The sequence below is a fragment of the Spinacia oleracea genome, chromosome 3 (assembly GCF_020520425.1).
Source record: "Spinacia oleracea cultivar Varoflay chromosome 3, BTI_SOV_V1, whole genome shotgun sequence".
NCBI lineage: Eukaryota > Viridiplantae > Streptophyta > Magnoliopsida > Caryophyllales > Amaranthaceae > Spinacia > Spinacia oleracea.
The window spans coordinates 15504575-15520873 of record NC_079489.1 but is presented as its reverse complement, the minus strand read 5'-3'; the positions used below and the strand labels follow the sequence as shown (position 1 = coordinate 15520873).

At 34.5% G+C, this 16299-nt stretch overlaps 1 protein-coding gene across 1 annotated transcript; it reads right to left on the bottom strand.

Annotated features, from left to right (window-relative positions):
* Positions 1–1629: 1629 nt before the first annotated feature.
* Positions 1630–15177, bottom strand: LOC110779459 (uncharacterized). Its single transcript, XM_056838903.1, is given in 12 exon segments — positions 1630–2044; positions 2339–2869; positions 3218–3776; positions 7880–8053; positions 8147–8282; positions 11420–11502; positions 11629–11790; positions 12344–12414; positions 12790–13056; positions 14836–14921; positions 14923–14989; positions 14992–15177. Coding segments are annotated over 12 exon segments (2481 nt in total). The 5' UTR covers positions 15101–15177; the 3' UTR covers positions 1630–1808.
* Positions 15178–16299: the final 1122 nt, after the last annotated feature.

Here is a 16299-nt window from a genome sequence, read left to right as displayed (position 1 = left end):
TGAAAAGAAAGCAGAGGAGAATGCCAATGAGAACAAGAAACCAGAGGGTAAAATTGCACAGGAGAATGCCAATGAGAACGAGAAACCAGAGGGTAATATGGCAGAGATGAATAACAATGTGGCAGATGTGAATGATAATGCGGCAGAGGGCAACAAACAACCGTTGAAGACTTTTACTTCAAGAAAACGTCTTAAAAGGAATGTAGCAGATGCATCTGCCCCCGAAAATGTAGGACCACCAGAGAAGAAGCAAGCTCCTACCAAACGGACGGCAAAGAAACCTGCAGCATGAAATTTTAATATTAGTTTTAAAGTTCATCAAAACTTTAAGTACAATAATCTTAACTTTTACATTTTCACAAAAATATTTCTCTAGAGTATAATGCCATTTTTGTGTATATATGGCATATAATTTTGGTTTTTGGTGATGTTCAGTAGAACATAGAAACATGTATTTTTAAAGTTGTTGATTCTATGGTTAAAGTTAAGAATATTATAATTAAAGTTAGCCCTGTTATTGTTATAGTTAAGATCAACTTTAAGAATAATATTGGTTTTTGGTAATGTTCAGTTTCTGTAAAAGTTTAGGATAATTTAGTTAAAGTTGAGGGTTCTTAAGTTAAAGTTTAGGATTCTGTTGTTAAAGTTTAAGCATCTGAAGTTGAAGTTTTGGAGTCTGAAGTTATAATTAATGTTTTTGAACTTAAAGTTTTAGATTTTAAAGTTAAAGTTTAGGCATTTGAAGTTAAAGTTAAGGAATCCAAAGTTAAATTTAGGATTCTGAGTTAAAGTTGAGGATAATTGAGTTAAAGTTGAGGATTATAGAGTTAAAGTTAGGGTTTTAGAGTTAAAGTTGAAGGTTCTAAAATTAAAGTTTAGGATTCTGCTGTTAAAGTTTAGGATAATTAAGTTAAAGTTGAGGATTATAGAGTTAAAGTTAGGGTTTTAGAGTTAAAGTTGAGGGATCTAAAGTTAAAGTTTAGGCTTAAAGTTTAGGATAATTGAGTTAAAGTTGAGGGTTCTAAAGTTAAAGTTTAGGATTCTGTAGTTAAAGTTTTGGATAATTGAGTTAAAGTTGAGGGTTCTAAAGTTAAAGTTTAGGATAATTGAGTTAAAGTTGAGGGTTCTAAAGTTAAAGTTTAGGATTCTGAAACATGTATTTAAAGTTGTTGATTCTATGCTTAAAGTTAAGATTATCACAATTAAAGTTAGCCCTGTTATTGAAATAGTTAAGAAAATTTAATATTAGTTTATCTAACTTTTATTACAAAAAGGGTAACTTTAAGTACAAAACTCTCAACTTTAAGTATAATATTGGTTTTTGGTATATAACTTCAATTCTTCATTGTACGTTAAGTATCCATGCACTTTGAAACTTTATTTTCAACTTAAATCCGAAAAAAAAATTCACAATTTATCTTAGACACTTGGACACGTATCCAAGTCAGTCCAAGTAACATGGGTTTTGGCGATGTTTAGAAAAAGTTACGTAACATATTAGAAGTTGTTAATTTAATGCTAAAAGTTAAGCAAATATACCTCAACTTTTACTATATCTAGCCTGACTTTTAATATATAAATCCAACTTTTACATTTTTGAACAAAAGACAGATTAAAAGATATATACACTTCAGAGAAATATTATACTTCACTAAATTTTAATGTATATATTCAAACTTTCAATGTAAAGAAACTTTTACTAAGTTCTCAAGTCTAGTAAACTTTAACTTCAGAATGTTAAACTTTAACTTCATAAACCTTAACTTTAACTTTAAGAAAAAATTAAATTCTATTTTTGATATAAAACATTAAAAGAATAAAAATAATCTCAAATTTGGAGTTATTGTTCCAAAGTCTGCTGTTGGAGGCGCTGCAGTTTTTCCCTTCTTCTTTTTGACAAATGGTCCTCGTGGTCTTTTGTTCCTTCCTTTTGTTGTGCAACGTTCAGGATCCAACACCATAGGAGGTTCAGTTGCTGTGTTTGTTGCAGGTTCAGAACTTGTTGCTTGTTGTACACTTGTATCACTTGTTGTTGCATGAGTACCTACAAACATTTAACATACTGTATCATAACTTTTACTTATAAAACCCAAACTTTAACATATAAAACCCTAACTTTTACTTATAAAATTGTAACTTTTACATATTTTCCTTTTTAAGAAAATGTGAGTTCCAATCTGTTTTTATTTCACACATTATAGTTTTTTTGGTTTAAAGTTGTAGTTCTGTATGTTAAAGTTATGAAATTTATTCTAAAGTTAAGACAGACTTTCATCATCTCTAACTTAACTTTAACAGGGAATATCTTAACTTTAACCAAAAAACAATTAACTTTTACCTGCTGGTGCTGAGTTTGTTTCATATGCTGCTGTTGCATTTGTTTCAGGTGCTGCTGTTGCACTTGTTTCAGGTGCTGCTGTTGCACTTGTTTCTGTGGTTGAAGCGTCGTCGGTGTTTGAAACATTTAATGACGCTAGAAGTTCATCAACCAGAGACACACTAGCGGCATAACCATCCTCCATAAGGGTTCTTGTCTCCTCATTTGATTGGCTTTTCAAGATAAGGTTGTAGTATTTCCTAGCCATGGTTTGGCGCCAAGGTGTGTACTGCACCTCTTCTGGTTTTTCATTTTCTAATTTGTTCCAAACTGATGACTTGGCAGATTTTGTCCACCTCTTTTTGATGTACTGTTCTGGAATCCGGTTAACCGAATGAAGGTGCAATATCCTAATGCAGTGGTAGCACAACCATCCTGAAGCTTCAAAGTTTTTACACGTACATGATACTATTTGGCTCTCGTGGATGTATGTTACTCTCTGTGCAGACCAAGGTTCTTCATCAATGGACACAACATAGAACTCAGTATTTTCTGCATTAGTAGTACCATGTTTTAAAGTTAGGAAAATCAATATAAAAGTTAGCCTGGTGTACTTAAAGTTATGAAACTTAATTTTTCAGGTTACATAACTTTAAAAACAAAAAACCTAACTTTAACTTCAGAATTCTAAACTTTAACTTCAGATGCCTAAACTTTTTCAAAATCTTAACTTTTAAAACAAAAAACCTAAACTTTTTACTTAAAGTTATGAAAATATGTATAAAAGTTAGCCCTGGTGAATTAAAAGTTAATAAACTTTATATTTCAGTTTATCAACTTTTATTAAAAAAAGGCATAACTTTTACAGTAAAAAGACTAACTTTAAATTCTGATATTTACCTTGTTTCCAAATTAATTTTGCTGTTGTTGCAATTGAATATCCAAATTCCTCCTCAAAGTCTCTGAATAGTGACAACGTGTAAACTTCTGATGCATGTTTCAACAATCCAGATAGTGGTAAAGCCGAGGATGGAACCGATTTACTACAAGAGAATTCAGCTTGCTTTTCTGTACTTCTCCAACGTTGTATTGTACCTTTGAACAATCTATAGAAATCAGTTAAACTGGTTGTTCTGTTTGCTCTAAATCCGATGGCGTGATTAGTGCTTTCACTTCGTTGTGAAGACAAAATCCCAGCTGAAAAGAAGTCTTTGCTTAGCGCAGGGCACCATTTTTCTCTCAAATCGTATACATTTGTAAACCACTCTTCCCCTATCAGCTCATATTGTTGCAGCATTGATCTCCAATTGGTTTCAAATTCAACTACTGTGACACACTTATACAAGCAATAGTTGAATGTCTTCTTAAAAGTTGGATCTCGTTTCAATGCCCCAAATCTGGTAATAGCATTCTGATGCAAATGCCATACACATAATCTGTGTCTTGAATCTGGAAAGACCTGCATATACAACTCAATGTTAAAAGTTGAGATTTTTGAAGTTAAAGTTAAGAATATTGAAATTAAAGTTAAGAATTTTAAAGTTAAAGTTAAAGTTAAGGATCCTAAAGTTAAGGTTAAGTATTCTAAATTTAAACTTTAGGATTCTAAAATTAAAGTTAAGATTTCTAAATTTAAGGTTAAGGATTCTGAACTTAAAGTTAAAGATTTGGAAGTTAAAGTTAAGGACTATGAACTTAAAGTTGAGGAATATGAAGTTAAAGTTAAGGACTCTGAAAAGGATAAATCTTGGATTTTTACCTGATTGATGCCATTGTTCATTGCTGCATCTTGATCTGTAAAGATTGATATTGGACTTTTTCCCCCCATTGACTTTTTGAAAGTTTGTAGAAGCCACACAAACGACTCAATCTTTTCATCTCCTATGAATGCACAACCAAACATGCAATTGTTCCAGTGGTTGTTTATTCCAACTATTGGAGCACAAATTAGGTTATACCTGTTTGTTCTATACGTTGTGTCAAAAACCACTATATCTCCAAAAATTCCATAGTCTTCCATCATCATAGAGTCCCTCCAAAACAAACTCCTCAATTTACCTTTTTCATCCAATCTAAATCTAAAAAAGAAGTTTGGGTCACCTTCAAGCTCTAAATACATTATGTCAGTTACTGCTTGTGCATCACCTCCTTCTATTTGCTTCATTTTTAACCTCGTGCAGTAATTTAGATGGTCTTTCTTCGAGTGTCCCAAATTTTCTTCACCTCCAGCTTCAATTGCCATGTAGTTAAAGGAAGCCGTGGATGACAGACCTGTCAATTGAGCATAAAAGAATGTAAATAAAATAATAGTTTCGGCAAAATGTTTAACTTTTACTTCTTCAGACCTGACTTTTAGTACAAAAAGGCTAACTTTAACTTTTAAAACTTTAATTGTCAATAACTTAACTTTAACACCTTATAGTTAATTTTCTTTGTTAAAGTTGTTGTTATTTAGGTTAAAGTTAAGGAAATCGTTGTCAAAGTCAAAAACAGTCTTCATTCTACTCTAACCTAACTTTTACTTTAAAAAGCTTAACTTTAACTTCTAAAACTTTAATTGTCATTAACTTAACTTTAACACCTTATAGTTAATTTTTGTGTTAAAGTTGTGGTTATGTAGGTTAAAGTTAAGGAAATTGTTGTCAAAGTTAAAGACAGTTCTCATTCTACCCTAACCTAACTTTTACTTTAAAAAGCTTAATTTTAACTGAGATGAGTGTGACTTTTATATTTCCAACTTTTTTCATCTTAGAAGGTGATTGCAGTAACAAAAGGATGAGTATCAAAACAATAACTTTTACACAGAACATAAAAGTTTAACTATCAAAATGTAACTATTACCAGATTTTTGCATAGTTTCAATTGCCTCCCTCTTCTCTTCCGTTATTTGCCTTTCAGATCTATGCAAGTAGTGCCATTGACTTCTAGTTAAATCATGGTTGTGCATTATCACATGATTAACAACCTCATATCTGCCTTCAGAATTCATTTTCACTCTCAAGCAAGCCCTACATTGAGTTCTCGTGATCGAAACTTGCCTTGGTTTTCTCTCTTTTTTGGGCACCACAGGAACCACAGGAACAACTGTTTGCACTTTTTTCTTTTTGTTCTTTCCTTTGTTTGTTACTCCTGCTGCTGAACAAACATATGTCTTTTCAAGCACGATTCTTGTCCCAACTTTGAATCTCGTGTTTCCTTTCCTTATGGAAAACCCAACCTCACTAGCATGTTTTTCGTAGAAACCTAGAAGTTCCTCCACTGTTTCAGCAGTGTATCCCATCAGTGTTCCAACAATATCTTGATCCGGTTCTGTTATTGCAATTACCAAAAATCAGCAAAAATTTTTATTATTAAACCCTAACTTTTACGCATAATACTATAACTTTTATTAAAACAAGGCCAACATTTACTAAAACAAGTTTTACTTCTATGCATAGAACTTTAACTTTTACTAAAACAAGGCTAACTTTTACTAAAACAAGCCTAATTTTTACGCATAAAACTGTAACTTTTACAACAATAAGTCTAACTTTTATGGATAACACTATAACTTTTACTAAAACAAGCCTTATATCTATTTAAACAAGGCTAACTTTTATGCATCAAACTATAACTTTTATGCATAAAACCATGTAAATTCTTTATTAAAATCATGTTTAAAATCTAAGCAAATATTCTAAACTTTACATTTCAATACTTAACTTTTACTCTAAAAACCTCAACTTTAACTTTGATATCTGTAACTTTTTCAAACACCTATTTTTCAGCCAAACCAACACATTTACATAACTTTTACAGGAATATCTCTAACTTTTTCATTCATAACTATAACTTTAACTTTGAACGTATAAACTATAACTTTTATGCATAACTATAACTTTACATTTTACTTACTTAACTTTTACTCTGAATACCTAAACTTTAACTTTGATATCTGTAAGTTTTTCAAACACCAATACTTCAGCCAAATCAACACATTTACGGATTTACCTAACTTTAACAGGAATATCCCTAACTTTTACATTTATAACCATAACTTTAACTTCAAACATATAATTAATTATTCATACCTTCAAAATCAGAAATAGTATGTTGTTCTTCAGCTTCCATTGTCTCCCCTTCTTCACGTTCCTGTGCCAAAGCATTGTTTTCGATGCAATTGTTGAGAACGTCCTCCATTGTTGCATCTTGAATATCTGGTTCAACAGGAACTTGAATTCTTTGAGTGGATTGAATCACACTCCTAATTAGGTTTTCCATTAGATATTGATTTCACAATTTCGATCTCGATTTCGATTGCGTTCTTCTTCCTTCTCTTCAGTTTGGATTTCAATGTCCTTCTTCCTTCTTCCTTCTCGTTTTCGATCGTTTTTGTTGTTTCTCTCTCCTATTTTGATCGATTTCGATTGCGTTCTTCTTCCTTCCTTCTTCCTTCTTCCTTCTTCCTTCCTTCCTTCTCGATTTCGATTTTTCTGCGATTTTTTTTGTGAGCGTTTTCTCTCTCCTCTTTCTTTCTTTGCGTGATTATTTCTTTCTTTCTTTTTTTCCTGCGCGTTTTGTTTACTCCGTTCACACGTGTGACAACTTGGTGCACATTAATATTAATGTGCACCTGTTGCACACAAGACCTTTTGTTGCATAAAATGTTGATGCGCTTCCAAGACCAAGTGTTGGTCATCCCATTCATCACGATAAGTCTCTGTTTGTTTAAACATGCGGACTCCTGTCCTTCTATACATATTCTTCCTCCATTCTTCTGTGAGAGGGTAGCCCGATTCTCCAGCAACCCAATCCTCGTATTCATATGGCCCACATACTCGCTGTGTAGAAATCCAACATTCAACTCAAATTGTCCACTTAACATACGCATCTCAGCTACATTCATCTTCTTAATATGTATTGTTTATTTTATTTATATTATATTACAAAACGGGATTTACATTTTTATGAAACAAGACACAGCTCTTTTGAAGCAAAACCATTAATCAAATCATTGTCAAGTGTTCTGTACTTACTAATTCAAAACAAGGTTAGAACTTAGAACACTCAGAAAGACATTATAATTCATAATTGCTGATACACTACTGCTTGCATAGCTCTCAACTAATTAAGTATAAACTTCAGAGTATAACAAGTCCTTTTCTATTTTTATTAATTTTTCTGTCAATGTTTCTTAGCTAGTTTGTACGTGAATGTAAGTATTGAAGGAAAACTATTCTTATTGAGTAAAATTTACTCCCTCCGTATTTTTTTAAGAGACACACTTGGTCGGGCACGGGTATTAAGAAGAATAATTGAATGAAATAAAATAATAAAGCAAGTGGGGTTGGATAGATATTTTAATAATTAAATATGTGGGGACCATGTCATTTTGGTGGGTGGAGGGTGGGGTGGGTTTATGAAAATATTTGTTTAATAGGATGGTGGGTGATAGGGTATATTAGATGTATTATTTAATTAGATGGTGGGGTTGATAAGTTACTAAAAATGGCAAGTGTATCTCTTAAATAAATACGGCCGGAAAAGGCAAGTGTATCTCTTAAAAAAATACGGAGGGAGTACCTTAGAATAATCGATCTTATGTGTGTAGCGCTTTGGAACTCCCTCAGCTTCTAATTCTGAGTAGAAGGCTTCAACATCTTCCATCATCTGTTCTTCAGATGGAAGTGATATCCGCCCAGATAAAACGCCTGCTATCCACTTACTTTGAAGTTCGGAAAGGAAAAAAGTGGCATCCTAACATGAAATTCGAGAAGACAGTTTTATCTAGTATTGAAAATCAAATCTCCCCTAAATGGTAGAAACTATTAACGCCAGAAAAGTTCTTACAACAGATGGAACACCAACAAAGGAGATCCCTGGGGCTAATGCAGGAGGAAACACATGCTTGTACAGCGGCCCCACACGATTATCATCAACATTCACGACATTACCGGTATGAAGAAAAGGGAAATGACGCTTGTACCTGACGAATGATGTATCAGTCCATCAGAAGTTAAGACTTATTGGAGTATATAACATAGTATAGAACATTAGCTTGTAATTAGTTTGTTACTTAGTATAAATACTCTAGCTTTGTACTATCTCAATTAGTTACACAATTAATAAAATGTAGTCTTTAGTTTTCTCTCTCAAAGCTCACGAGCTACCAAGCTCTAACAATGGCTTCCATGCTTCCTTCTTCCTTTCTTCTTCCTATTTCCTCAATTCTAACATGGTATCAGAGCGGGAACGATCGCAGCTCTTCAAGTCCGCATTAAACTTCTGTTCGAATCAAATTACTAATTCGTCAAAATTTCTCCAAATTTTCTGCTTCGAAATTTTTGCTCGAATTGGGTCAAAATTCGACGAATTAGGGTCTTAATTCGCCCTAATATCTTCTAAATTCGCACACAAATCTTCTCTAGAACCTTGAATTAAACAATTTTTTGATTCTTGAGTTTTCCCCAATTCTAGGGTTCTTGAAGATTTTCGATTATTTGCAAGAATCTGGTATTGCTGATAGATTCTTGAAGAAATTTGCGTTTCCGTGTTCCTCGGCGTGTCTGAACGGAGGTTAATTCGTTATTTGGTTGCAAATGCTCTTCCGTCGTCGTCTTCTTCAAGGTTTGAAAACTCCAAATTATTTTTCGATTTATGGGTTGATAGCTTTGGGTTGATTGTTTGGTCGTTTCTGATTGGTGTTGACTCGGATGATCTTGAATCAGTGAGTTTGGCAAGTTCTTGATAATTCTGTGCAATGTTGAGAATATCAGAGTGTTGATATTGGAGTTTTTTTTTTTTTTTTTCTTGCATTTGTTTGATTGATGTATGTTGCCGAATTTCTGGGTTTTATATTACATGTTCTAATTGAAGTCTTGGTGTGAGTAATTCATGGGTGTTGTTCTAAGATGTGGTTGTAATTTGCGATTCTAGTGTTTGATCTGGGTAGTTCTTAGGCCATAGGTTAACTCAGGCTTATAAGTGTCTTGGTATCATACTGGAAATGATTCTTGGTGAACATTTTCTACTGGTTGGCCTGTTCTTTTAGCCAACTCCTTGTAGAGATAATCTCTGGTCCGAAGAAGTTTCTTGAAGGTTTTAGGGAAAAGCCAGGGTTTAATTCCCGATTTCATTTGTTCAAATTGCATTTTCTTGTTACTGGTTCTTGTGTGAGAATCGGAATAATTTTTGGTTGAAATCATTTCGATCTTTGGATGGATTCGAGAGAATTGAGTTCATCTTCTTTGATGAATGTGGCTAGAGAAGGTTTGATTCACCTTGCTAATAGGATTCAGGTTTCTCAAACCCATTACATCTTGATGTGGTGACCATTTTAAACCAAATAGAGTTACAGGAATAATGGGATTCTTTTCTGGAAATGTAAGTGAGAATGATGACACTGGTGAAGGTAAATAGAAGTGTATCAACACTAAAAGAGGCAGATTTGAAGGGGGAATGGAGTATATGTTCGTGTGGTTTTGAATGTTCCATTGGTTGATAATTCTAACATTACTGATGATACGAGGATTCGTGCTGCTGTCCCCACTATTAAAACTTGTCTGATCATGGCGCTAAAGTCTTTCTTTGCAGTCATGGGACGATCAAAGGTGTCACACCTAAATTCAGCTTGCAGGCTTTCTAAGCATTTTTTTGGTGTTGTGTGTGGTTTAAGACTACAGGTCTTGTCGCTTGCATGGGTACTCTGGTTTAGCATAGTTTAGCTGTGCACTGGATAAATAAAGGAGGAGGATACTTTGCTCCGAAATGGTTGTTCTGCAGATAATGAAGGTTGATTGTGTTGACTGTTGGCATGTTTGGTTGCCATATTTGGTTTGAGGTTTTTTTTTTTTTTTTTGAATGTTGGCACGATTCAACATTTCTTTCCAGCAACAGATCTGGAGTTCAGTACCTGTATAATCAGGTCAAATTTGTTCATTTTTCCAGCAACAGATCAATTTTGAGACCCAAAGAGGTCAATTTTGAGACCCAAAGAGGTCAATTTTGAGACCCAAAGAGGTCAGTTTTGAGACCCAAAGAGGTCAGTTTTGTGACCCAAAGATGTCAGTTTTCATTGATCCATTGTGATCATTCTTTTGATGAGACCCATTGAGGCTCATTTCTTCAAGGCAATATTGGACGTTGCAGTTTGATATGAGCAGTTGGTACAACAGCAACAGCAGTGGCCAACATCTATGCTTGTTCATGAGGAGTTCTTGGTGCAAAGTTAATGAAAGAATCTGATTTGAAGCTTTCAAACTGAAGATGTTTACACCATCTCCAGTTTGAGGGGGGGTATTGGAGTATATAACATAGTATAGAACATTAGCTTGTAATTAGTTTGTTACTTAGTATAAATACTCTAGCTTTGTACTATCTCAATTAGTTACACAATTAATAAAATGTAGTCTTTAGTTTTCTCTCTCAAAGCTCACGAGCTACCAAGCTCTAACAATGGCTTCCATGCTTTCTTCTTCCTTTCTTCTTCCTATTTCCTCAATTCTAACAAGACTTAAGAGATTGATTCTCTAGATTGTAAATTTGTGGACTGTCCTCTACTATGTTACTAGGATAGTCAAATACGGACACAAGTTTTGGGTTCGGGTAATTAAATATCCAATTGCCAGACACATCAGATTTCAAAATTCAGACACAAGCATGTTGTCACAATTCTAACAATTAACAAAGTTTGACAGACTTTTTGCATGCGGTTTTCATGTAATAATTAGACACTATGTTACTTGCACAGTTGCACTCTTCATTTTACCTCAAGTACCCGTGTCGGATCCTCAACCCTCGGACATGGGTAAGGACACCGGACACTTCATTTTGGACTAAAATCATGTTTTCTTTCATCTGAGTCCGAGTAACATAGATTACACACACTTCAGGTTTTCTTTGCTAGTTTTGTGAAAATCCTGATCTCAAAGAACTTATAAGCACATTCAAACTGGCGAATATCACAATATTTTCTCCTCTTTCCCTCTATTGAATGTGGCTCAACATAATTGGTATCTGGTTCAAAGTTGAAGTGTCGAGTATAGATTTCATACCCTTGTTAGGGTGTCAAGTGTCTGACATGGGTATGAAGAGTAAAAGTTAGTGAAGGAATTTAAGAAATACCCGGTGCAATGGAGAATGACATCTGGAAGGACCACACTCCCATCTTGAAACAATACTCGACCATCTTGATAGGCTTCTTCTATCTGCAATATTCACATTAGAAGGTGGTTTTATCAATTTATCATAGCATCTGGGACAATCAAAGAACTTTTCAAAGAAGTATTCACATTAGAAGCTGGCCTTCCTCTAAGTGAGTTGAGTTGGTTTACCATTGGATGGAGCCACAAGTTATCATATACAGGATGGTTTCCAAATCTAGTCATTCTTCCTGCTGTTACAGATCTAGTTGTTACGTGGACTTCTTTGGCCAATCCAGCAATGTCCCTACTGATATCGACAGCACTAGATCCAACCCCTATCAGAACTACAACCTGACGAAGCAGTAAGGCATTCAAGATAGCAGGTTAGTTATTCCAAGACTAACAGAAACAGGAAAAAGAAGGAAGAAGATTATACAACTCAAAAAAGCCAATAATAACTTCATATCAACAGTCACGCACTTGGAAGATTCTCTTATCAGAATTTAATCATTATCCGCCACACTGAAAAACTATCAGTAACCCTAAAGAAAAGTATTGACTGTCCACTGATTTATCACTTATATTTAGCAACAAAAATTGATATGCATTTCTCTTTTTGATGTATAACTTAACAAGGTTAGTTGATATTCATTGATCAGAATAACAGCAGAAACCACCAATACTTTCTACCACCAAGCCCTGATTGAATATTTTGTCACCATAAGTCAAACTGAGGATAGACATAAGGGAGTTTATAGCAGTATCAACAAATGTAGCAATCAACTCCAATGTACAACTACTCCAAAATGAAAAATCACATGCATAAACACTGCACTTCACGCGTATAGGCAACTAAAACTATAAAAATGTACAGAATAACCAAAAAAATGAATCAGTACCATACTTGGTCTCGATAGGGTTCTGGAATACGATAATTGTGGCTATGAATTTGCCTCCCTGGCCAGAGGTCAATGCCTGCAAGATATTATCAATCATACAAAAGATAAATTTGTAAAGATGAGATATCTAGCAACAATAACTGCGTGATTTTAATGACTTAGAAAAAAACTTTCAGAACCAATTTTATTACAGATATTCAACACTCTTGCTTCATGATTCTTCAGCCTATTTTCTTCACATTCATGTCCGATTGTTAACTGTAGTGTGAGTGTGTGACACATCTTCTCAAGTAGCGTTACGAGCTTTAGGGTTAAATGATTATCATCTTTCACCCCATAGAGACAACGCAAGTACACAACAATAAAAGCCTAAACTTTTACTCTGTAATTCACTATCAGCAAGATTTCAAAGATTTGAAAGGCACCAATTATAGCAACTAGTCTAAATTACCTGGAATATTATCAGCAAGTTGTGGTTCAGTGTAACGTCCAGTGCAGATAACCACAGCATCATAAATTTCATCCACTTCACTGCCCTCATCTCCACCAATTCTCCTACGTTTCACCATCCACTTTCCATCTGTCTCCAACCTGACAGAGCTAACCTCTGTCTCGTAACGAATTAATTCATCAAGTCCAAACTCACAAGAAAAATCCTCAAAATATCTCAGCACCTCCTGGTGAACTGGAAACCTTCGTGAATCTCTGTCAGCTTTGCCTGTAAGGGAAAAAGCAAGCACCTCCACCAGTAAGATGACCAATCCCAGAAATCAATGACAATATGCATGTATTATAGTCTTCACAATATGTCAACAGAAACAAAATCACCTTCCCATTTCTCAAATAAATAACAACTTTTGACAAAAAACATTATTATGAAGCGTCTTTGTATATCACAAACATAATTTTTGCTACAACTTAACAGAATCTGTCAACTGCACCAATAAAGTGTAGCAAACTTAAGCTTTTGGACTTCTAAGGTAACCATTTAAATAAAAACAAAGTCTCGCCAGCCAGTTGTACAAAAAGTATCTGGTTAATTCAGAGACAGCAAAATCTTAAATTTCTGAAATTTTAAGGTAGTTATTAAAAGGAATATTACAGATAGTAATTTGAACAAAATGTACATGTGAGGTAGTTTGAGATAATTTCATTGGTATATTTTTCAAAAAATCTACACGTGATTGTATCGGAATGAAAATTACTCTAAATAGATGAGACTAGGCTGAAGACCTGAAGTCTGTACTCCTTATTGTGAGTGTGTGTGCCATATAGGACAGCTTGTTCACTCATTGATTTATTTCTCACTGTATGTCCACCAACTTGTAAATCCCCTCCAAAGGAAAAGTGCTCTACAATAAAGCATGATGAGCTGCAATATCAGATTTGTTCCACCCTGTTACTACTTTACTAATGAGTACTGAGTGTAGTAACAAAGTTAAGAGAGACCTATAAATCTGACTCCATGAGGAGCACTACACTTCCGTGTTGGCCCTGATATCCTTGAAATATTATGCACTCCATCGATGATCTTGGTCATGGTAACATACTAGCCCTAGTGAAATATAGATCTGGTCTGTATTTATGGTCAACTGGTCACCAACACACATGCTCATATTGTTAGTTGGGATGAAATCATTCCATTTTCCTCCGCTTGGTTTGTAAAGGGATGAGAAATAGTTTTCCTAAGGGTAGAAAACATATCTTTTTGTAAGGAAGGAATGTCACATTTTCTTCTCCGTTCCTTACCTTCCCCACTTACTCTCCTTTCTTCCATTTCCAATATTTTTTGCTGTCTAGTTATTTCCAATCTTCAATTGCATTTCCCATGGAAGACCCATGGAGAGTGTTTGGTTAAGTGAAAAACCTTTTTCCGAGAAACATTTTCCCATTTTCTTTTGTTTAGTTGTAAAGGGGTGGGAAATAGTTCTCCCAAGAGTGGAAAACCATTTCTTTTGTAAGGAATGGAAGCCACATCTCACTCGCCCTCGCCCACTCCTTACCTTCCTTTTTCACTCCTCCCATATATCCATCCTATCCCTTTCACTTCCATTTTCCTTTTCTATCTTTCTTGTAGAAAACTAATACGAAGTATACAATTGCTTTGCTCCTTGAACAATGTTTTCAATAGAACATCATTTTTCAATGCAAGTGTTTTCCGTCAAACCAAATGGAGCTCAAGTTGAAATTTCTTTTCCAATCGACCAAAGGAAGCCTAAGTCACATGATTAACAACAAAACTAACTCTACTCAATAGGGGAAGGTCAAAGGTGGTGTATCTTACTCCACCAATATCATCGCCAATATCAATCATTGCCAACATCAATCATTGCAACATTGTAGAATTAAGGTGGAAAAGCCAGCTAGATAAGCACTCAATCACTCATTAGGTGAATTACCATTCATAGCAAACAAAGTTTAGCATCAAAATCCCCATTTTAAATCTCAAAATTAAATGAGAAAACAAATAAAAAGACAAAGAGCATGAAGAAATTACCAGAACGGACAAAGGGGAAATCACGAAACCCCATAACTTCTCTAGGAAGATTAGTGCGGAGAGAGCTGTAGAGACTACAATGAACGATCGAGTCCAAGCGGGTCTGACTCAGTCTCCGGTGAGTAAACCCAAACACCGCCCAACTGACCACCAGCTCGAACACCACTACATTGTGTCCTTCCTTTCTAAGATCACGCGCTGCTACCAGCCCGGAAGCGCCGGCGCCTATCACGGCGACTTTCTTGGATGTCAATTGGCGGGACATCCTTGGGTTTAGTGTAGGACGGCATTACTACAACTCTTCAAGAATGGGCGTTGACTTTTTGTATGGTACTCGTAGAGTCGTACTCCCTCTTTCCCTTAATACTCGCACCGTTTTGACTGAAAACGCTTGCCAATGCATAACTTTAACCACTAATATAAAACTTATAAAAATATTAATATTTTGAAAATATATATTAAGATGAAGCCAATAATATATTATATACTAACATTTGTTTTCACATACTAAAAATAAAATAGAATCAAAATAAATTATGTGAATAGTGCAAAAAGTCAAAACGGTGCGAGTATTAAGGGACGGAGGGAGTATACAACAAGAAAGTGAAGGATTCTCAAAACCACTACACACTCTATCTTTGTTCTCCCCACGAAAGAATTTAGGAAGAATAAAAAAGAGACAAAACGTTATAAAAATAAACTAAAATAAAAATATATATATACATAGTATAATTTTTAAGAAAAATGCTTTCTTAAAAAATTAGTGATCGGTCAAAACATTCAAAAGTCATAAAACATCTAATTGACAAAATAACTACATATAAAAATATAAAATCATCATGTTGAACTCTAATATTGGCAAAACTATGATTGTTCTCGACGAGATTTCACAGTTCTGCATGCGCTCTTCCATATTGTTATTCGATTCAACCTTATATCGTAATTTAGGGGTGGCTTTCGATTTAAGTCAATTGATTGTAGACGAAGATCAAACTTGACCAAACCTCTCCAGCAATACCACATTGCATTTCCATCAACGATCCAAAACAAAACAAAGAAACAAAAACTTTAAACATTAAAGAAGAGAGAACGAAAAAACCCGAAATATAAATCAAAATACGAATAAAACTGGAGATCTATTGTAAGCAAAAGCAACAATCTAAAACTAGTTAAAAACAAGGACAAACAAGAAAAAGTAGACTTACCACCGACCGATAAGTTGATGGTAGCCCCAAGATAAACAAGATAAACTATAGGGTGGCTCATTTCAAGCATGATTGATGCTAATTAGGGCGAACACTACTTTCAAAAGTACATAAATAAAACTCTTCATATAAGCATGTAATATACTTCAGTCGTTCTATTTAGTTTGTTCCACCAATTTTCTTTACAAAAAAACAACCATAACAACCCCTTCTGCCGAGTGCCGACCATGATACTGTCGTAGACCACAACCTCACCCAG